The sequence below is a fragment of the Athene noctua genome, chromosome 13, assembly GCF_965140245.1.
Source record: "Athene noctua chromosome 13, bAthNoc1.hap1.1, whole genome shotgun sequence".
In the NCBI taxonomy this organism is placed as follows: Eukaryota; Metazoa; Chordata; class Aves; order Strigiformes; family Strigidae; genus Athene; species Athene noctua.
The window spans coordinates 373,434-395,351 of record NC_134049.1 but is presented as its reverse complement, the minus strand read 5'-3'; the positions used below and the strand labels follow the sequence as shown (position 1 = coordinate 395,351).

The following is a 21,918-nucleotide window of genomic DNA, read 5'->3' as shown; positions in this document are numbered from 1 at the left end:
TCAGCTGTTCTGTAATTTTTAATTGAAAACCAGCAGCACTCTCATGGGTAAGCAGTCCTTCTGGCTCTGTACTGGTTAGCAACAATGAAGAGTTTGGGATTACTTAGTTGAGTTACTGCAGACTTTGCCATGATTGTAAGAGTGCAAGTATACAAAACACTTGAATCTGGCTATTATATCTAAATTCCTCGTTGGAATAAAACTAAGCTAGTAAATAGTGTTTCAAGTGCACTAGTTTTCGCTGTGTGCTGGGTTAGGTTTTTTTATCTTATGGTAGTTTGAGGTTTCTCATAGTGTAAACTTTCTTGCTGTACTATTTTTGCTGTAACTTAAATAGCTCTATCTGTATTTCAGCACAGCGGCCTCTCTGCTAAAGTAAACAGAGCTTATACAAAGACAGTCATATTCAGAATGTAGAACTTTCATACTGATGGAGATTTCCGTACTAGAATTTAACAATAAAATGGGAAGGAAGACTCCAATGAGTAGAACAGAGTCCTTTGTAAACCAGCCCCTGATTGTGCTCATGTAATGAGCAAATGTTCAGATTTTTGTTTCTTAAGAAAACTTCAGAATTAAATTGCCTCCTTAATTTATCATGCTAAAATGACAGGAAACTGCTGTGTATAGTGTGAACACATAGTATAGGATGGTAAGTTATGACTGAACACAACAAGCTCTGAGCAAATTAACTTTTTTTTCCAAATTAAAATATTTTCTGGATTTTCTAAAAAAAAACTTGTGATGAAGTACGGGGCTGTTGTGTGAGGGACAGGCTTGCTTTGGACTGTGGAAAAGATTGACTAGACTGAGCGTTGCATTTCTGTAAAACAGTGGTGCATAAATAACAGACCAAAAATACTGCCTTAAAGGTGACCTTGTGAGGATGAGAAACAGACTGTGTACTGCTTGTTCTCTGGGTGGTTATAACAGGTTTGAATTCTGATTTCCTCTCCTTGTTAGCAGTTCTATAAAATGGAAGTCTCAGTCTTAATTTTTCCAAAGAAAGATGGTGCATGTACATGAGAGTAAGTACCTGCATAGGGAGGAGCATGTGAGAGCTGGTGTTTTCCCCAGAAGCAGAGAAGAGTAGATATCAGATTTCCACAGCTTTTAATAGAGGCTTCTTTGTTTACTATGTAGACTTCTTACACTCTTAATGTTTATTCCAAGTTTTTTTTCCAATTTTGCCACTTCTTTTTTTCAGCTCTAGAGAAGAGAGTAGCCTTATATAGTGCATTCCACTAAAACTTATTCCAATTTAAAAAGTATATATATAGTCCAGGATGCAACAGTCTTCCATTTAACACTTGAAAATAAGAAATATCTCCTACTGTGAACTGTGCTTTGATGAAGTGAAAGTAAGAACCTGTCCTGTTGTATATATTGGCGAGAGGAGATTTAGTCCAACTTGCATGCAGTTAGCTGTTGACTTGCTGATGTAAAACATACCCATCTACTGTGATTTCAGTAGAAAACAGAAATACTTCCTTAGTTACCAGAGAGTATAGGATTCACATTTAACAGTAACTGTTATAAATGTCTGTAGATTTCGGAACATTCAAATGGATTTTTTCAGCTGGGGTTTTAGGATCCACGAGATTCTTGATCTCCAGAAAGATCCAGTGAACTTTAGATGGTTGTACTGCAGCATGTGTGCCTTGTGCAAAATTTTTATTCCAGATTCCATCACTTAAAGAATTAGATTAGTTGCTTGTGGCTCTGAAGAGAGCACAGGCTGCCTGGGATAATGCGTCAGTTTGTACCCATTGCAAACTGCCATAAAGTCATTCCTCAGGGTCTGTTAGGACCAGCTAGCTCACAGCTGGTCTTGAAAGCATCACTTTGTGAAATGATCTAAGGAGTGTTGATTTGACTGTTCTGTAGTCTCAGTCTTGCATTGATTCCTTCTATGACAAAATAAACAAGAGCTTTAAATATTAGCACCAGCTGTAAGAATGTGTTGGCATTTTGAAGAATTTAGTGGTTCAGGCAGGATTACAGACCTGAGTAGGCAATGCTATTTAACCTGCCATAGATGTTGCTACCTTAGGACTTTTTTTGTGGCTTCATGCATATTCCAGCTGGGCTGCTTAGGGAGCCTCAGTTGCAGATTAGGTATAGTTGCACCTATTTTTCTGAAGCATCCTTCTGGTAGTTCAGCACAACCTGCTGTAAGCCAGCTATAGCTGCTGTGTGCTTACCTGATGAATTGGGATTGGTGTCTGATCTGGTTGGGAAATTTATTTTTCATATTGGGGAGCTCTACATTCTGGTTCAGCACAAACATTTCTTCTAGAAGAGCATAGGAGATGTTCCTTCAAACAAGTGGGGAGGGAGGGAGAAAAGAGGGACCTTGAGTAGTACAAGTGTCAAATGTCTGCTATAGCCTTATTAATCTGAGGCACAAAAAAGTGACATTAGTTACAATAGCGAGTGCTTCAGTGGCTATGACAGTGGGAACCAAATTCTTTTGTCACTTCCTTTTGGGAATTTAAACAGAAGACAGAGATGCCAGATGAAGCAGGTTGAAGGTGACTGTATTACTGAGGTTACTGTTGTCTGTGTGTCTTGCTAGTCTTCCACCACAAAAGTGTTTCTTCCAAATCGTCTTTGAAGCTAATGTTGTGTGTTGCATGTTGACAGCCCAGTAGTTTGACAGGGAGGGGAAACTGCCTGGTACCAACTGTTAAGGGAACATATGATATGCACAGTTTCTGCGCAGGGTAGAGTCAGTACGTGGACTGAAAATAGCTTTGTGCGCTACTCTATGCCATTAATGTGTGGTGGTTTTTTAAAGAAGCTCTAGGTCATAAATGTATTTCCATTACTTCACCCCAAAATAGTAAGTTTCAAAATCTCTCCTGTTTTATTCCTTTTCATATCAGAAAAGAACTGTGAATTCTAAGTAACTGATTCTTATAACTCAGTTGTAACCATGCTGCAACATGTATTGTGGTCGAGGTATTTACTATCCATATAGAGAGCTATAGGGGAAGATGTAGGCCTTATGGAAGCATGCAGTGTAGTTGATGGCTGTTGGATCTATTTAACTGAAATTTATGTGACTTCTGCAAGCAGTAGCCTGTAAAACTCTCGTGCTTCGGCATCAGTAACACAGACATAGTCTGTACATTTTGCCAGCAACATACATTGGTATTTGCTCTGTGAAACTGATAATATTTTCACTGACTATGAGAACTTCCCTTAAATGCAAGTTATAAGAGTGCTGTCTTAATTCAAAATCACATTGCCAAGCAGTATTTTTAATACTATGAAACACTTGTATTTCAGTTACTGCTGTCGTGTTTTTTCCACTGGGGGGTTAGTCTTAGCAGTAAATGGCTTTCTCTTATTTCACTTTTACTCTTGAAAAACCTGATGCTTCTTTTTCTTGATGTGCATCTATTTTTATTTCTAGGCCATTCTTAAAACTTTCCATGTCTAAATGGACTCCTGAATGTAATATAGTTTATACTCTAAAAGCGGATATGAAGAGTGAAGTTCCTTCTGATGCACCAAAGAGACAGGAGAGTCTGAAGGGGATCCTCTTGAACCCTGAGCCTATTGGGGCAGCCAAAAGCTTCACTGCAGAAGTTGAGATGATTGCCAGTAAAGTAGGGAATGAGTTCTCTCACTTATGTGGTGATTCTCAAAAGCAAAAGGACATGAGTGGCAACCGTACAGACCAAGACAAAAGTATTGTGGTGCGTAAAAAACGCAAGAGCCAGCAGGCTGGTCCTTCATATACTCAAAATTGTCCTGATAAAGAAAACCAAGGAATCCTAGGATTAAGACAGCATCTAGAAACACAGAGTGAAGACAATGATTCTTCTTTTAGTGACTGTATCTCTTCGCCTTCATCTAGCCTACATTTTGGAGACTCCGACACCGTAACATCCGATGAAGAAAAAGATGCTCCCGTAAGACACTCTCCAGCAGTGTTGAATACTACAAGTAGAACTCACAGCGCAAGGTCACAAAAGTGGCCTCGGACTGAGGCAGACTCTGTACCTGGATTATTAATGAAAAGGCCCTGTTTTCACAGCAGTTCTTTAAGAAGACTTCCATATAGGAAGAGATTTGTGAAAACAAGTTCGTCACAGCGAACACAGAACCAAAAAGAACGAATTTTAATGCAGAGGAAAAAGCGGGAAGTGTTAGCTCGGAGAAAGTACGCTTTACTGCCCAGCTCTAGCAGTTCCAGTGAGAATGATCTTAGTAGTGAATCTTCTTCCAGTTCATCCACTGAAGGGGAGGAAGACTTATTCGTGTCACCTGGTGAAAACCACCAGAACAGTACAGCTGTTCCTTCAGGTAAAACTAAATTCCTGAGGTACTTTTTATTAATGAGCTTTCATCATATATGATACGCTTTTTTTTTGTACATGCTTTCAAGCAGCTGTTTTTGTGTTTTTATAGAAGCTATACTACAAATAGACTTACTGCAGGTAGTATGAACATTGCACCTTAAATTCTTGATGGGAAAAGTACATTCAGAGCTTCAGGTAAAATTACAACAAAACTCGAATCTTTAATGTAAAAGGTAAAGTTAATGGTTTCTAAACAGTGTACTAGAAGATTGCTGAATGTGATTAGTCACATGCTGTGGAGTTCCTCCCTATTTTTTTTTTTAGCTGTTGTATTAACATTTTAGCTATTATAGCTTTGTTAACTGATTGTGGGAATAACAATTCTTTCTGGTTTCAGAATGTAGAAATATCGGCTAATACCTCATTAACTGCGCTTGACAACTTAAAAATTGGATATAAATATAAATAATTAAATATATATATTTTATATTTATATAAATATTTATATATATATATAAATATAAATAATTAAAAATAAAAAATAAGAGCCTGAAGTAGCATTCAGCTGAAGGTAGCTTTAGTATTGCAATAGTAAGAGAAAATTGTAAGGCCTGAAATTGTAGAAAGCAAAGTATTGTATATATACCAAATGTTTTATCTAGATAAACTCAGTGCAGTTGGTTTACACAAATGTTTCTCTAGTATTGACACGGTATTTGAGGGCATGCTTGAATGTTTGGAGTGGTTTTTTTTGGGGTGTTGGGTTGGAGAGTTGGGTTTGGTTTTTTTTCTTTTGTTTGCCAACTACCAATTTTCTTGGACTTCCTTTCATCTTACATTTGCCAAGTGAAAGGCAGTCCCAAGACTGGGACCAGTAATATTCACAATGTTGTGGTTGTGCCTTCTGTTTATCGTTTAAGCTTTTTTAGGGAGCATGGGGAAGTAGATATATGGAACACAGCATAGTGTTAATCTGTGCAACCAGTTTTTTTGCCTAGTGACAAATGTGTTTTAGAAAGTGAAACCTGTCTCAGACTTTGCTGATCATTCTTCCAGGAAAAAATGACAAGCACAAGGTTGTTTTTTTTTTAAAAAAAAAAAAAAATTTAAAAATTATGTTTGTGTTAGGGCAGGATTTATGCTTGAACAGAACCTGAATACTAAAGACTAGATTATTGCTTGTTATCCACTGTAGCAGGAAATAATGTGTGTGTTGGTCTTTAATGTACTGTTTAAATACAGTACATTTAGAATTTGTAATGCAAAAATCTTACTTGTGCAGTGCCAGAGCTGCATAAATAACTCTGAAACAGAAGAATTACTGCAGAGCCTTAATTATCTTCATGCATATTTGTGGGGACAGAAAGGTAATGTTTTTAAGTCTAAAAAAGTTTACATTTGACATGCACATTCAAGTATATTGAAGGGTATGATTTGTAAATAATTTATGTATGGGGATATGCATACATTCATATTAAAAACCAATTTGGGAAACTACTGTGTTAACAATTCTGCTTCCAAGTTAATGGCTTCTTCTCATTTTCAGAGAGGTTGGAGTTTCATGTAACCGTAAAATGATGTAGGACCATTAACAACTCTCTCTCCACACAGAGCATCCCGCAATGGTGAAAAGGGTACATTGATGAGAAAATGTAGGTTATGGCTTCTTAGGCGACCACCTATTTCTAACCATGATAAATGTATTTAAAGATAGAATTTTCAATTAATTTTTTTTAGTCTACTTGAACTGTTAAAAGCTACTGCCTTTTTTCAGAAATTCGATTAAGACCACTTTTGCGCTTTTATTTCCATTGAAGTGTAGAACAAGTATTTCTATAGTGAGGCTTTCCATGGGCATTTCAAAAGAATCTTTTTGCTGAGACATCTCCTTAAAAATTGATGTAATGATCAGTGAATATTCAAGCTGTTCAGGTAACTTCTGATCATTCAGTGGTTTAGTGTGATATTATTCTGATGGTAGGAAGACTGAAACTTGCAGATAGTTTCATCTAGTTATGTGTAAAAATGCTTTGTTCAATGGCTTAATTTTTATACTCCTTGAATAGCACACTGAATTCATTTATGAAATTACGTTCATTCTCATGTTGTGAATGAAAAATTGATTAGCTCTGCACCAGTTAATTTTAGATTAAAATACTGACATCACTTGTAACTGAAATAAGGTATGCCTTAAAGAATGTATATCATGGTGGCTGTACTTCAGGACTAACACCTCCAGTGAGCTGAGAAGTAATTCTGGCAATGTGAATACTGTGAGGTTTTTTCCAGTGAAAATATGTATTGATGGGAAGGTTTTGAGCATTTTATTTACATTGCAGATAAAATGGAAAGTTGAGCAGACTTCCTGTATAAGTGTGCCCTATTTTTAGAAAGATAAAAGTGTGATTAACACTTTCTGTAGCTTTCTGCTGTTATATAAGGCATTTCTAGTTACTGAGTTAATTGGGACAGAAATGGGGCCAGCTGGAAAAATAGCTATGCAACCTCTCTGTATAATGAGCAAGCATGATGGTGTTTCTATATGAGGAAAGGGTTGTATTGCTAGTAATGCTACACTAGCCTGTTAATGTTAGGGAAGAATTTTTTTTCTCTAGATTGGCACATGAAGGTTACGTATGCGTCTGCTGAAATTACAGAATATACTGAAGGACAAAGAACTTCTGCTAAGAATATGAGGCCTGCAGCAAATACGTGAAAGACTAGAGGACAGACCTGAGAAAAGAGGAGAATAATAATCATCAGAAAATACAATTTAAAAACATACCGTAATAACTGTATTTTTGATAACCAGGCATCAGTGTGATGTGATTATTCTTATAGCCTACTTAATACAAATTGTTATTAAGGATATGTCACAAACTATTTCTTTGTTTTGAATGTTGATGCTGTTGTGGTTTAACCCCAGCTGGCAACTAAGCACCCCCCAGCCCTGGTGGGAGGAGAGAATCGGAAGAGTTGAAGTGAGAAAACTCCTGGGCTGAGATGAAGACAGTTTCACAGGGGAAGCAAAAGCCACGCACACAGGCAGAGCAAACCCAGAACTCCCTGAGCCCTTCCCATGGCAGGCAGGTGTTGAGGCACCCCAGGAGAGCCAGGCTCCATCCCATGGAGCGGTGACTGGGGCAGACAAACGCCGTCACTGCCAGCACCCCCCTTCCTCCTCCTTCCCCAGCTCCGTGTGCTGAGCGTGAGGCCACAGGGTCTGGAACATCCCTGGGGGCAGCTGTCCCGGCTGTGTCCCCCCCAGCTCCTCGCTGGTGGGGAGGGGGAGCAGCAGCAAAGGCCCTGAGCTGTGTGAGCCCTGCTCAGCAGGAACTCGCCCCTCCCTGGCTTATAACACTGTCTCCAGCACAAACCACAGCCCCGTGCTAGCTACCCTGAAGAAAACTAACTCTACCCCAGCCAAAACCAGCACAGATGTTCATCTAAAGATACAGTTCATTTAAAGAACCAGTAAACTTAATTAGTGTATACTGTTCTGGAAAATGTTTCTTATTGCAAGAAATTAAAGTAACAGATCTTTTTAACCAGATAAATGTTTAGTATGTTAGTTCCTGAGTTAGTTTTATTAACTTGGCTATTTTTTTTAAAATCATATGAATGGTGATGGGGGGGGACAGGGATTTGTTTGGTTTTTTTAACAGAACCGTCACCAAAAAAAACCCTGAACACCACTATATAGTGTTTTTTCTCCTTTTCTATCAGGGCTTTGGCTGTTCTGATAGAATTTTATTCTTTGGGAATGGGAGTATATTGAACAAGTACAGAATCCTGACACCTGGGAATAGATTATATTGTTCTAGTGGCTGTTTGCCATAAAAGGCAGTTGTCCTCGATAAATCTGGGATGTCCAGATGAAGCTCATTCAGGAGACAGAGGAGAGTTGGGAGCATAAGGACAATGTAAAAATAACTATTTGTATAGTTTAATGCCAGTTACAGTTGAAGGTGCAAGTATTCTGTGTTTTGTTTCAGTAGCTCAGAAGCTTTTCTCTAGCCTTTGGAGGACCTGTATACACACCTATAGAGATCATCCTCTTTTGACTTGTCAAAGGTGGCAGAATTTCAACTTTTACTGTAACTGGATCTCTAATGTGGTAATACAGATTTTCTGATAATGCTTGTACAGGTATTTGATTTTCAGCTTGGATTTAAAGGGCTGGGGGAGCCATTTGGAGACAGCCCATCTGTGGAGGGAAATCTAGCAAAAGCTAAAATTGGAACAAGTTTTTAGCCTCATGTACTCTGATTTGGCAGTGGAGCCAAACTCCAGGAAATGATAAAGTGTAGTTATAAAAAAAAGCTGGGTAGAATTTTGCATTGTCATAAACTTTTCACCTAATAGCACTAAAATTCCTTCAGCATCTGACATGTTACTTTGCATTTTTGAGCAGCTAGTGCTAGGCAGGCCTTGCCTCTTTCCTTAGAATGTAATGCTGATGAGAGGCTGCTCCAGTTTTTGTTCAGAGCTTCTTAGAATGATATGACTTAGTTTATTCACTAGTGTCCTCTTGATTCCTCTAACATATTTGTTATCTGTCTCCCAAAAATGTTGAATGTAGATGTCTGATATTTTAAAAGCCAGAGACTGGTGAAAATATTAAACATACACCCCTTCATGTTCAGATTATTTTAACACATTCAAGATAAACGTGTATTAAGTGGAGATGAGCTGCCTGTTGTAGAGTTGATTATTTTTCAGTTACTTAATCCCTCCCGAAACTACAGCATGTGCTCCTTTTCTCACACTAACTGGTGCAGCTCATTCAGAGCTTTTCTCTCAATAGCATTACTGGACAGGAAAGTGAATACATATCCTTTCTACTGTACCTGTTACTGGAGAGGGGTTAGGGAAGAACTGGGAAGTGGTGAGGAAAAAGCACCTGGCTTTGTGAGCAGTCAGCATTAACCATTGTTGCCCTATCTATCTGCTGTGAATTGGAGCTTTAAATAGCTACAGTAATAAAAGTTAGCATGGAATGCACTTCAGCACTTCCCTGTAGCTACTCTGGCTTTGTGCTGAAAAGATGCTACTTCCAGAATTGTCTTGCTGTAGCGTTGCTGATAAGACCAAGATTTATGTGCCTGGTTGAGAACAGTCATTAGAGTTTTGGATTAGCCTGTATTAGCATGACTCACAGTTGGACAAGATCACTTAAATTCTGGTAGTAGACAATCTTTTTCATCAGGGTGCATGCAGACTCTTAAGCAATTTGGTTTTGAAAATGTCTCCCATCATACACAGCTGTTGGAAAGTACATTCCAAGTAAGTTTTGGATACAGAAAAACTGTCTTCTAACCTAGTGTCACCCAACACTGAGGAGACAGGCATGTCCTTTTATGAATCTGTGGCAGAAAATCATAGTTACAATTAAAGCTTTATTTTCTTAGCAGGTTATTATGATTAGCATAGCAAAGAATTTATGGCTAGAATGGCACAGGATTTCTACAGCAGAATCAATATAGTACAATGTATAAGTAGCATAATACTGAATTTATCATACAACTTTGCTTACAATTTCTAATCACCTGGACCCTCTGTGGATCAGGTCAAATCTTAATATGTGGTTTGCAATGTCAGTATAACAATCATAAGCTAGACTGGAACATCATATAGAAGAATGAGTCCTTGGAGGCAGCTGATGATGGTGGGGGTGTCCCTGGCCACTGGAGGGCCACAGTTCTCACTGTCCAGTAGCAGTTCTGGTCCAGGTTCCCACTTAGGACTTGCACCTGCTTGATTCTATAGACAGTGCTTTGTGCGCTGTTGTGTTTCCCTGTTCTGGGGTCATCAACAACACCTGGTTGGCCGGGTGCCTGGGACATTCAAGGCTGGCAAGGAAGGGAGTAACTGTCCTGGCGCCCAGCAACCTTGAGGCTGATAGGGAGGAGAAGGAGAAATCTGTTTTGTTTGTCTTCTTGGTGCACAGGACCTTCAGAGCCTGGGAGGGGAAAGGGAATGGATACATGACCCACTCAGTCACAGAGAATGGCTGCTTGCCTCAGAAGATGGCGTTAGTTATGCTAGCTGCATGGCCGGGAGTCGGAAGCAGGGGGTACTGGTCACACCTGGCTTGGGAAGTGTGGAAGTTGAAGAAAGGAGTAGTCATTAACTACTAGGAGGATATTATTATTAATTTCAAGCTGTATTATTATCCAAGTAATTGTCTTGAACTCAACAGCACAAGGTACTGTAGAGGCACATAGTACCAGCAAGTTCAAAAAGGGATTAGACACACAACTGACAGCTGTCCCTGAGCAGTGAATAGACAAGAAAGTGCTCTCTGACATCTGTAACATTCTTGTGGATGCTGGGTGGTGTGAGAGGTTTCAGTTAAAGATTGGAGCCTGGATTTTCTGCTCTGACTGCATAGTTTTGCCTGCTGCAGCTGGCAGAGAGAATGTGGGCCTCAGCAGGCCCTTGGTCTTACCCAGTGAAAGCTTGGAACTCAGAACTAAGTCACCTCTGTCACTGGAACTTGACTGCTTATTGTAAATCTCTTCTGCTTTTTCTTACGGCTTAGACTGTCTCATTTGAAACTGTATTGTAAAACTCCTTCACTATTATTACATGTTTAAACTAGTTAAACCCCATGTTAATTGCAAAATAGATGTCAAATACCCTTCAGGAAGGACAGCGAGCAGCCAGACATACATTTGGAAGTTATACCAGTGTTATTTGTATACTTGGTGGGGTATTTGTGTTGATGAGGATTGATTAATCACTGAGTTACACTGTGATCTTTTAGAGTTTAGTATAATTATGTATGTTATACACAAAGTATAGTTGTATATATTATACACATTATACTGAGTAAAGCTTAGTTTCTTGCTTATAACTTCTGTATTATTAAAGTATTTGATTGCAAAACTTGCTTCCCAGAACAGCATCTGGTCTATCAATGGCACCTAGCAGTTACAGTTCTGAAATAATCTTACAACTTTCTGGGGGAAAGATATCCTCCTTTACTGATTTAAATATTGGACTATGCAGTATTACATTATTTTTAAAGTTATATTCTACTTAATAAAGTCCTTTAATGTGACAGATTTACTGTCTTTGTGATGTAGGGCCTAGAGGAGGAAGAGTTTTGGTTTTTGAGGGATGATTATCATTTTGAGCATGTTCAAATTTGAATTCAAGGCAGTGTAGTTCATCCCTTCCTCTAGGCTGGCTGAGCACTAGGTTTCTATCATAAAACAGGCTTTTAAAAGAGGGGAAAAGCTGTACAGAAGTTACTGATTATTACTGGTTATTAGTCACGTACAAAGCCTAGTTACTAACTGCTGTTGATGGGTCTGAATTGTTGGGATATGCAAAACGTGCGTACAAAAATTTGGTGGTTTGTATGCACTATAAAATACTATTAATGGATGGGGGGGGGGCGGGGGGACGGGGGGACAGACAAAAACCAAACAACATTTGGTGGAAACTAATAAAATTCTTGCTGTAATTTTCAGAAAAGTTTTGGTTTTAACCAGCTCATTTAAAATGTAGAATGAGTCTTTCAGTGGTAGCCCAAAGGCTAATTTAGTCACAAACAACTACAGTATAATTTGCTTGCTGTGTTTTGTTATTCAGGAGATGAGAGAGAAGTAGTGTATACCTGTGGGAGAACTATTTTCTGTTTGTTTTTGTAGCCGTAGGTATTATCCTGAAAGAAGAACAAAATACCTCTCAGATCTGCACAACTATTTTGCTGCCAACAGTCCAGTGACTCTTCTCCTTGAAGGGAGATTACCTTCAAGGAGTGTAGGATTAGTATAATTACAGGCTCATTATACAGACTTAGCTGCTCCTTTACAGGGTCAGTCATTTAGATGATACATTGATGAGTAAGGTATTCATATTTATACTTTAAGTAAGATCAAATTTACTAGAAGTTCATTCCAGACAGATGACTGGTCAGTGACTGGTATATGCAGAAAAGCAAATAAATGAAGTCTACCTTGTCATGGTGGACTATATAAGACATCCTGTGTAGTGGGCCACAGGGTGGCAAGTAATACTGAGAAAGATGAGCAAGTATTTTGTTATCTGGTATCTTTCTCGATTTGGTTTTCTGTTCCTTGTTTTGTGTTTTTTTTTTCCTTGGCTGTTGATATGTTTTGTGAATTGTGTGTACGTTAGAACTGGTATTTACTGAACTATCAAATTCTGTTGGTTTTATGCCCAACATTTCCAAAAGGAAATTTACTTTACAGGTGTGTATGCATCTATACCAAGTATATTCCTGTGCAGACACCTTAAAAACATGTTCAGCTGCTTATTGCTGCCATGTAGCCTTGGATTCACCAGATGACTCCTAAGAGTTACATATGTGGTAAATCTTCTAGGCACGCAGGTGCCTCTAAATTCTCTTGAACAAATATTTTTAGAAACAATGCAGCAAACCGTCTGAAAATTAATTTATTTCCACATCGGTCATCTCACTAAAGAAAGATTCCTTCTGCTTCAGGGTTATGCACTGTTAAAATTCAAGTCAACAATCTTAAACTACTCTGACGTACCAGTAAAATTCACCTTCAGATGCTAACTTCACCTGCAAAGTTGCGTTATGTGAAACTGCAAATATCATGGCTTTGCTAGGATTAGACTTCGAGTAGTTCGAACCGGTAGACTTGAATTTTAAATGCATTTGGCAGTGAACTTTTTTCCTCCAGCTTTGGTACTGCAGAACATTCAAAAAGACAAATTTCACTAGTTCTTTAGTATCAGTACAGTTCTAATTCTTAATTGCCTTATAAATTCTCTAATGCTAGGATAAATCCCTTATATATGGGCTTGCTGCAGTTTCAGGGGGCTTTCCTTGATAGCTGTGTTGCTGTTCATGTGCTGCAGGCATCTGGTGTTCCTGTCAGCCTGTTGAGGAGGCTGTCCTCTGAGACCTCTTTTTGACAGATTATTTCAGAGACATTTCTTTGTTTCAATACTATCCTTTGCTCTGCTCTGTAGGAGCTCGTCTAAATCAGAATGAACTGTTGTGGTTTTGTTTGTGATGTTTCAAAAACTATGTTCTCTTTCTTGTTATAATGTATGAGGAGAGGCAAAGAAGAAACAGTAAATCCTGTTGACAATGAAAGATCAAGTTTTCATCTCACATAGTACTGCCAGCTCTAGGGCTAGTGTCTGACTGTGGGAGAGCTGCTCCATGAGGATTATGAACATTACTTCTCTGTGCTTATGTTACTAAAGTTTTGTTTTCAGCTGACTTTTTATTGTTCAGATAAATGTAATTAAACCAGTTTGTATTGGCCAGTTGTCTTAATTTGTATATTCTGTTCTCCAAACTACTGCAGTGTTCTTAAAATAAGCAAAGTTCACATACCTGTACTTTTCCCCTGGGTATGCTCCTAATAGTACTTACTTGAAAGCTTTTTTAATTTAAAAGTTGTGTATGATCATAACTTATATTTATAATTTTTTTCCTAGCAATATAATCTTACTAAATGCCTTGCAAATATTTACATAGTTTAGGGGAGTTGTTTCTCTGCTTCATTTTGAAGAAAGTGTGTATTACTGGCTCGTTATATAGGACACACTTCATGGAATAAAAACCCAGATCAGTTTGTGCTTTTGTCCTGGGAGGATGCTAGTAGAAAGCATAAGTGGTAGGAAACAGCGTACACGGTTGAACTATGTCTACTCTATAGCCTAATCATAGCAACTTTAACTATTTTTCCTAAAGATTTTAATTATTATTTTGGAAGTCATAAAACCTGTTCATCTAGTAGCAGTCCTGATGGTATCTACAGTCTGACTCGTGTAGTTGGTAAAATCCCATCTTGACTAAAGATTTGCTTAAAAAAAGGATTAAATAAAATGAATTCTCGATCCACGACAAAGGTGAGTATCTGAACTGTCTAGACATTGAGCTGAGAATTCACTTTAGCTTTCATGAGATATGCTTGTGTCAGAATTTTGGTGGAGAGGCACACTGGACTACATGGCATCTGCTTTTGTCCTCAAGGAGGTGCTGTTTATTTTCAGAAGTAATGAGATGGTACTTGAGCCTAAATCTTCCTGCTTTTGCACTGGTTATAAATTCCAATAAATGTTGATCTGGAGGACATGTGGACTCTCACAAACTGACTGTAATTCATGAAAGTGCATGTTTAGAAGCACAGAGGAAAAATAGTTGGGTTTTTTTACTGACTGACCTTTCACCAGCTGCTTGGCTATGGTTTTGTCTGAGAAGCAGCTAAGATAGTTTAGCGTCTGGAAGCTCTTGCTTACTGGCCCATGATTTGGAGGATGTCAAGAGCATGACATTTACATTTACTGAATGCCATTGACTTTAGCTGCCTTTCTTTCATGTTGAGTAACTGGCCTCTCCGTATTTTCAATTTTAGAATGTAACTTTGTTTTTTAGACACTGTAACATTTTTAGGTTTTCCCAGAATTTTTGTGCAAGTTCTGAGAATTAATTTTGTCACATTAATTCCAATCCTTAGAATTTGGCAAATGCCAGTATCTGGAAGCATCACTCTTTCCATCTTTAGGCACCAGCCTCTCTGGGATATAAGTATGACCAAAACCAAACACAGGCCATTGGAAAATAAGTAATGCAATTTTTTTATTTTTTATTTTTTTTTCAAAATATGAAAATGTTGACACTTGGGTTGGGGGGGAAATAATCTATCCTGCCTGGTCACTCGGTAGAGCAGCTGAGAACAGTCGATTCATCCAGGTGAAATTATTGACTTGAATGAGACCAAATTCTTCAGGCACTTTTCTTGAAATTTGCAAATCTGAAAGTGGTAGTTTGCCATTTCTAAGTGATCTAGCTTGTTTATTTAGTAAATTCTTCTGTGCTCAGTGGTATTACTACAGTGAATCCATAGCTCAATTTTAGGTATTCTAGATACCTCAGACTCAGACTTGTCACTGTCAGTACTACAGCTGCAAAGAAGTGTTTCCATTTGTCTGGGCATTAAGCTGGAACTTTAATCATTCTTCAAGTGGAAATAGTTTCATATCAAAACTTGTCTCTAAATTGATTTTCTGGGGTTTTGGTTCTTGTTTTTTACCATTGATAGTTTCATTTTAATTTCCTCTGTCTAGTCTATGACTGTGAGTGCCACTGAAAGTGTAGAGGTAAAGACATAAACACCAATGGATTTGTGGTCTTCATTTTGTTGTAGAAATGGATAATATATATTAGTTGGTGCATCATTTTTCTCCTGTTGCCACTGTTTAACCTTGAGACTTTAACAGCTTTAATGTATTATTTAAAAAGAAAGGTGTTAATGATAACAAACCACCACTGCTTTGCTAGTTTGAAAGTTTATTTTGTTTTTATACTAAAAGACTGGATTTTATTGGTGTTACAACAGCTAAAATTCACCATGATTCCTTCCAATACACAGTAGAATGTAAGCTTGCATATCTAACTCCCCCCATGTTCTGTCTCCTTCCTTTTTTTTACTTCAATATTTACAGCAGAATTGCCAGCTTTAATAATTAGATTATGCACCTGAAGTCTGACATATACCATGAAATTCTCTACCTGCATGTATTTTAAGTCTAGGAGAAAAAAAGTCTCTTATAGCTCCTGAGATGGACGAAGTATATGAACTTTCTTCTTCCTTTTTCCTCTTCAGGAAGTATTGATGAAGATGTTGTGGTTATTGAAGCATCCTCCACTCCCCAGGTCACTGCTAATGAAGAAATAAACGTTACCTCAACAGATAGTGAAGTAGAGATTGTCACAGTTGGTGAAAGCTACAGGTGAGACTTGTATCTCTTTGTATTAACATGAATTTGCTTGACTCCGAGTTTGTCACAAGGTTCTGTATCATTAAAAGTGCAGATGGTGATGTCATAGAAATTCTAACTGGGATGCATAGTATACCTTTTTGTTTTTAAAAAAAAAAAAAACAACCAAAAAGCCAACCAACCAAACAAAAACCTAAACAACAAAAAAAAACCCACAAAACCAGAGCCCCAAACAAAGAAACAAACTAAAAAAAACCAAACCACAGCTTTGCCAAAGCTTGTCTAATCAACTAATCTGGAATTGTTGAGGTGGTTGCAGTTAGTGTGGCTGATGGGCAGAGTTCTGGGGAAGCAAAGCTGTACAGTGAGATGCTAGAGAGAGCAAGGTTGGGCTGAGTTGACTCTCTGGGGATTAGTTGATAATTTTTCAGGAAAGCATCCTACTTTTTTGAAGCTGCTACTGTATATGCTTTCCTGTTCTTCCATGCCTCTCTGGAAGTTTTGTTCCATATTTCTCAGATTTTGCAGAATCTATTGGAGTTCTTTGAAGAAGAAAACTTGAAATTGTCTTGTGCATGGGACTGTTGGAGATGCCTGCCTATTATCTATGTTTTCATATTTGTGAACATGACAAAACTGTAGAATGTGAAGAATGACTATCCATTTTTTTATAAAATAATGACAAAGGGACAGTAGGCAGTAAGTTATGAAAACATCCCATGTGTTTGTTGTCAGATAGTGCTTTCACTAAGGCAACTTTAAATTTAGAATAACAGACAAGTTTTCCTGCAAAAATCACTATTATTGGTATAAATATCACATTGAACATTATTTTTAAGACAGATGCATGCATAATGTAGATTTCACGAACACTTGGAACTAACTAAATTTTTTGTTAAACTCTGACACACAAAGGATATCATACTTTTAAGAACCTTGAGTGACCAGAGAGCAATAGTAAAGTTTTTAAAGGAGCTTGGGAGGTAAATTTAATGCTGGAGTATTAGTAGGACACACAGAATGCACACACAAATCAGTCTGGACATTGTGTAGATCCAAACTTTAAAAAACCAGAACCTTTTTGAAACAACTTGATCTTTAAATTACAGTGGCTCCTGGAGTGGAATTGAAGTGTAAGTTGGTTGAGAAGACTGCAGCAAGCGTGTTGTTTTGCATGACAGGAAGATATACTGATCTGTGTTAGTGAGTTACACACAGAGGAGTGAAGGGACTACAGGCAGAGCAGAAATGTAGACTGAGCTCCATGGTGATTTGTGCAGTGGGTTTTGTTTATTTTTAATGAAGTCATTCCCTTTTCTTCACATTTTCCTTTTCTGAAGTCTGAGTACATTGTTTTTCCAAATAGGAAAATAAGAGCCACCTGATTTATGTAAATATTGGAGAATCAAAGTTTTTTGAACTGGTAAATACAATACTGTAAAAATATTCTTCCCTTAATTAAAGACAGTATTCTTTTACCTTAAACTCTGAAGCATCATTGATTTGAGTGTTTGAGTTTGTATGGCTAAATTGAATAGAATGGGTGTTGTTATCTTACAGAGATAAAACCATCTCTTTCCTTAGGTATGGTTACAGGCTTATGATTTCCTCTCCTCAAGAAACATTTCACTTAAGTGTTACACAAAGCTGTGTTCGTTCTTAGAGGAGGGGAAGGGAAACAATATTCAAGAGAGAAAAGGCCAGAGGTATTGCACTTCTAGGATATTTTTGAAGTTTAAAGTATAGAAATGATCTTCTGAAAATATTCTGTTACAAGTTAACATGCACAGTAACTTAATGTTTACAAATTTTTATTGTCTTTACAGCTCTGTCATCATTCATATGTCAGCTGTTTCAGACTGCATAGTAATAGTACAGGATTTGCAGACTCTTTCTTTACTATTAACAAAGATAAAACACAACATCCAACATAATTGCTGTCTGACTGCGGTTGTATGGTTTCATGGTGAATTTTTCTGCAAGTTACCTGTATGTATTTCACAGGAACATGGTTTAAAGACTTTAACTCTGGGTATTTGCTGTTCTGTTTATTTGATAAAGGCTGCAGTAGGTACACATCTAGTGCATGCAGAGTAGTGGGGTATTTCAACATACCAAAATGCTAATAATAATTTAAAAAAATACTTCAAATAGCTTCTCAAACAGTGAGGAGAAAAATTTAATAATGTCAAAATTTAGGTCAAGACTTAAGGTGTTGCCTTTTTTAAGGTCTCGTTCAACACTTGGCCACACAAGATCCCACTGGGGACAAAGCTCTAGTTCTCATGCTGCACGACCTCAGGAACAGCGGAACCGCAGTCGGATCTCCACAGTCATACAGCCACTGAGACAGAATGCAGCCGAAGTGGTGGACCTTACCGTGGATGAAGATGGTAGGTTGCATTGGTCTAGGAAATCTCTTCCTCCTTCAGCAGCAGGATGATCAGTGTAAGGGGTCTGGAATGAACTGCACCAGTTATAACATACCGTTCTACAAAAAGTCTCAATTCTGAACAAACTAAATTTCAAGCCTGTCAGAATATCTTCTTGTGGACTTCCTTTTAAATTAAAAGTTTAGTCCTTCCCAGTGGGTCTACTACATCTAATTTTTATTCCGATACTGACTTGGGTGTGTGTCTGAAAGGCTGACTCACTGGGCAGAAATTACAGAACAGGTTGGAACTACTACTTTAAAAATATGCACTTACTTCAATGCAACACTATAAAAGGAAAAAAATCTATTGCTGCCTGTGCTTTGGAATAGTCTCTGTTCTTTCAGGCCTTGGAGTAAAAATAATTTTTAAAAAGAAAAAAAAAGCAAACTAGTCAAGTATGTTAGGTTTTTGAAGCTGTAACCTTTCGTTCTTTCCTGACATTAAGACCTACAGGCCTTAGTAAGTCTGTTCTTGCTGAAAATCGTAAGAGCAGCTTCCAGGTATTGTCAAAAGTTGAGAGAAGGAACAACTAAAGCTCATGTACATTTTTGCAGGTTCATTTTTTTGTTGTTGGTTTTGGAGATTTCTTGGGTTCCTGTTAGCACTAATGTTTAACAGAAGTTTTGCCCTGTTGTGGTTCTGTCTGAGTGCATCGCAGGCTAGTATCTTGCACTGTCTTATTCTTCAAGTTGTCTTGATTTTTGGGGTGGAATGGCGAGTTGAAAGGATTCGGAACTAATTTTGGTTGTTTGATTTTTGTTTTGTTTTTTTAAGGAAGAGGATGGGTGGATTAGATTCTTTTCTTTATGGATTTACTGTGAAATATCCTAACAGCTCTTATCATTGAAGGGGAATAGGCATCTGTTGCTTTAGTTTACTCTTTAAACTAAAATTGTAGAATTTAGTCTTAAGCTCAGGAACCAAATTATTTTTAAAAAGATTATTACTAGAATGAACTTCTAGTTCTGTAATGTGTATATTTAAGACTAGATGTTTCTTCCACCCCCCGAAGGAAATACCTTTCTAAGATGACTCTTCAAGGATTTCAGGAATATTATTTTTGGATTTAAGCATAAAATTTAATACATGAACTAATGTAAAATGATAAAAATTCTGAATTAACATTGTTACAGGGCAGCTATGCACTTTATTGTAACTTCACCCGTGTTTTCAAAAATACTGGTCTTAAAACTTTGGTAGCTACTTCCATGATCATACCTCCATCTATGTTGCTGGTGCAGTGTGTTGAAATTAAGTTTCTCTTAGTAGATTGAGATTAACCAAGCCCACTAGCTTTTACTTGTTTGGGAGGGTAGAAGCAGGACTGTGTGTGTTGTTGATGGTGAGTCAAAATAGTAACAGGCTAGCAGGGTGATGGAGGCTGACAGAATGGAGAGCTGTCTGACTGGAGGATTGCTCACAGAAGACATTAGCATCCCGCCTCGAACGCTGATCACACAGCAGTGTTAGGCCAAACACCTCCTATATGTTTGCTGGGGTTTATGTTTATTAAACATAAATACATTTATCCAAAAATGTTTTCCTTTAAATAAAATTAGTATATTGAAATGGCACATTAAAATCCAGAAGAATTTAAATGTAGGTATCGGGTCATGTTTTTTTAATGTGATAAGTTGGAAGACTTGCAAGAAGGAAGATATGTTTATTCTCTTGCTTGCCGAGTTGCTGATATACCTACTAGATATAGAGAGGAGTCTTGAAAACTAGTCATGTTTTATTTTGAGACTTAGTGTGAGAGAAGTGTTTGAAGTGTCTTGATGCTTTCTTTTTCGGATATCCATGCAGACATTTTTACTAAAAAAACCTGAGCTGCTTCTGATGATATTCCCTTTTATGGTATCTCATATTCCTAGTCATGTCATTACCTTGTCAGTAACTAGAGAGAAATTTCTAACTAACAGTCAAAGACAGACTTTTTCAAAACTAAATTTGAATTATCCCACCGAGTATCTTTTTAAATTTTAACCTGTTTACAATTGTGTAGTAGATGACAAGATTTATCAAGTGTTTGGTGTATTTCCCTGGATTCAATTACATATATTGCCAACTACTACCTTTACGATATGCAAAATGCACATGTATGCACTTGTAACAGAAGCCTCAGATAACTGATTTAATGGATCTGCTTTTGATGTGTATTGAGACTAGAAACCGAGTTTATCTTGCTATAGCCTTTAGTACTATGTATCTAGAATAAGTACTGCTAGTTGAGATGTTGTTATGCTGTTCTTGGTTAGTTATCTAGAAGTTTTTCTGCACTTTGTGGGCATGTAAAAAATGGTAAGGGTAATACTTAATCATAGAGTAGTTTTCCTGTGGATTTATGAAAGATTTAAGCAAGTGTTTTAATCGGAAAGTACTAAAGTAATTTAACTTCCTTTCTGGTAGTATTCAGTAAATAAAACTTGATATGTCAGATTTGTTTGGGAATTAATTTTCTATTAACTCTTAAAATTTGAGTTGATTTAAAAAAAAAAAAAAAATTTTTTTTTTTTTTTTTCCCCACATATGAGTGCAACAGAATTAACTTCTGTACTTTGTACCTGTCAGTTTTTTGTGTTCCGACTTCACTGGCATCTGCAAGACCAGAATTGAGAATTTCTTGTAAAATGCTTTAAACCAGCAACAACAATAAAAAAAAACCAGCAGCTTTTAAAGCTTAAAGAACATGTAAGCTTTTTTATTTCACTAGAGCCAACAGTTGTGCCAACCACATCAGCTAGAGTGGAGCCGCAGGTCGTGAGTTCTGCTTCCAGTAACAGTTCTAGTACGTCTACCTCAGAGCAGGCCTCTGATGCAGCTCCAAGCATCTCCACCAACCAGCCCTCTGCAGCACCAGAGACGACTTCTGGTCTCCCCAGTGGCGGCACTGCTGGTACTTCAGCTGGAGGTACAGAATGAGAGAGCTTTCTAAACTGTTGTGTTGCCTCCTAGTACAAAGGATGTAGAGGAAGTTAATCAGCATTTTCAAGATTAAATGACATGAACTTTTAGTACTGAACATAACAGTAGTAAGTTGAGAGGACGGGAATCCAAAAAAGATCATTGCTTTCTCCTCAAAGATGAAGGAAGTGGTGTTGGAGCGTTCTGCTTTTGCTTGTTGGAATGATTTCGTTGTACCTAATGAACCACATCCTTGCTTTTTGAGGAGGCAGAATGTAGTTCATAGGGAATTAAGTCTTCTATTGCAGTGTGTTACAGGGGTGGTTTTTTTAATGGGTATTATAAGGAAGTGAAGGATGTATTCGTTGAACTTCCCCCCTGTAGGTTACTTCTCTGGAAGCACGTTTATACAGATTTGTATAGGTACTGACCTATAGTAGAGCTGTGTATACAAGTAGCACTTACAACATCTCTGAAACACAGGTGCTCTGCCCCTGTCTGCAAGTTAGGTGAGGTAAAAAAAAACT

General features: G+C 37.6%; 1 protein-coding gene across 6 annotated transcripts in view; it reads left to right on the top strand.

Annotated features, from left to right (window-relative positions):
• The window catches only part of RNF111 (ring finger protein 111), a 48,361-nt gene that overhangs the window by 6,010 nt on the left and 20,433 nt on the right, over positions 1–21,918 (top strand). For all 6 annotated transcript variants that reach the window (XM_074916924.1, XM_074916922.1, XM_074916923.1 and 3 more), the window contains exons 2-5: positions 3,422–4,317; positions 15,938–16,064; positions 18,282–18,445; positions 21,201–21,398. In XM_074916924.1, the coding sequence (XP_074773025.1) occupies positions 3,441–4,317; positions 15,938–16,064; positions 18,282–18,445; positions 21,201–21,398 (1,366 nt within the window). In that variant the 5' untranslated portion in view covers positions 3,422–3,440. The remainder of the gene's footprint in view (positions 1–3,421; positions 4,318–15,937; positions 16,065–18,281; positions 18,446–21,200; positions 21,399–21,918) is intronic.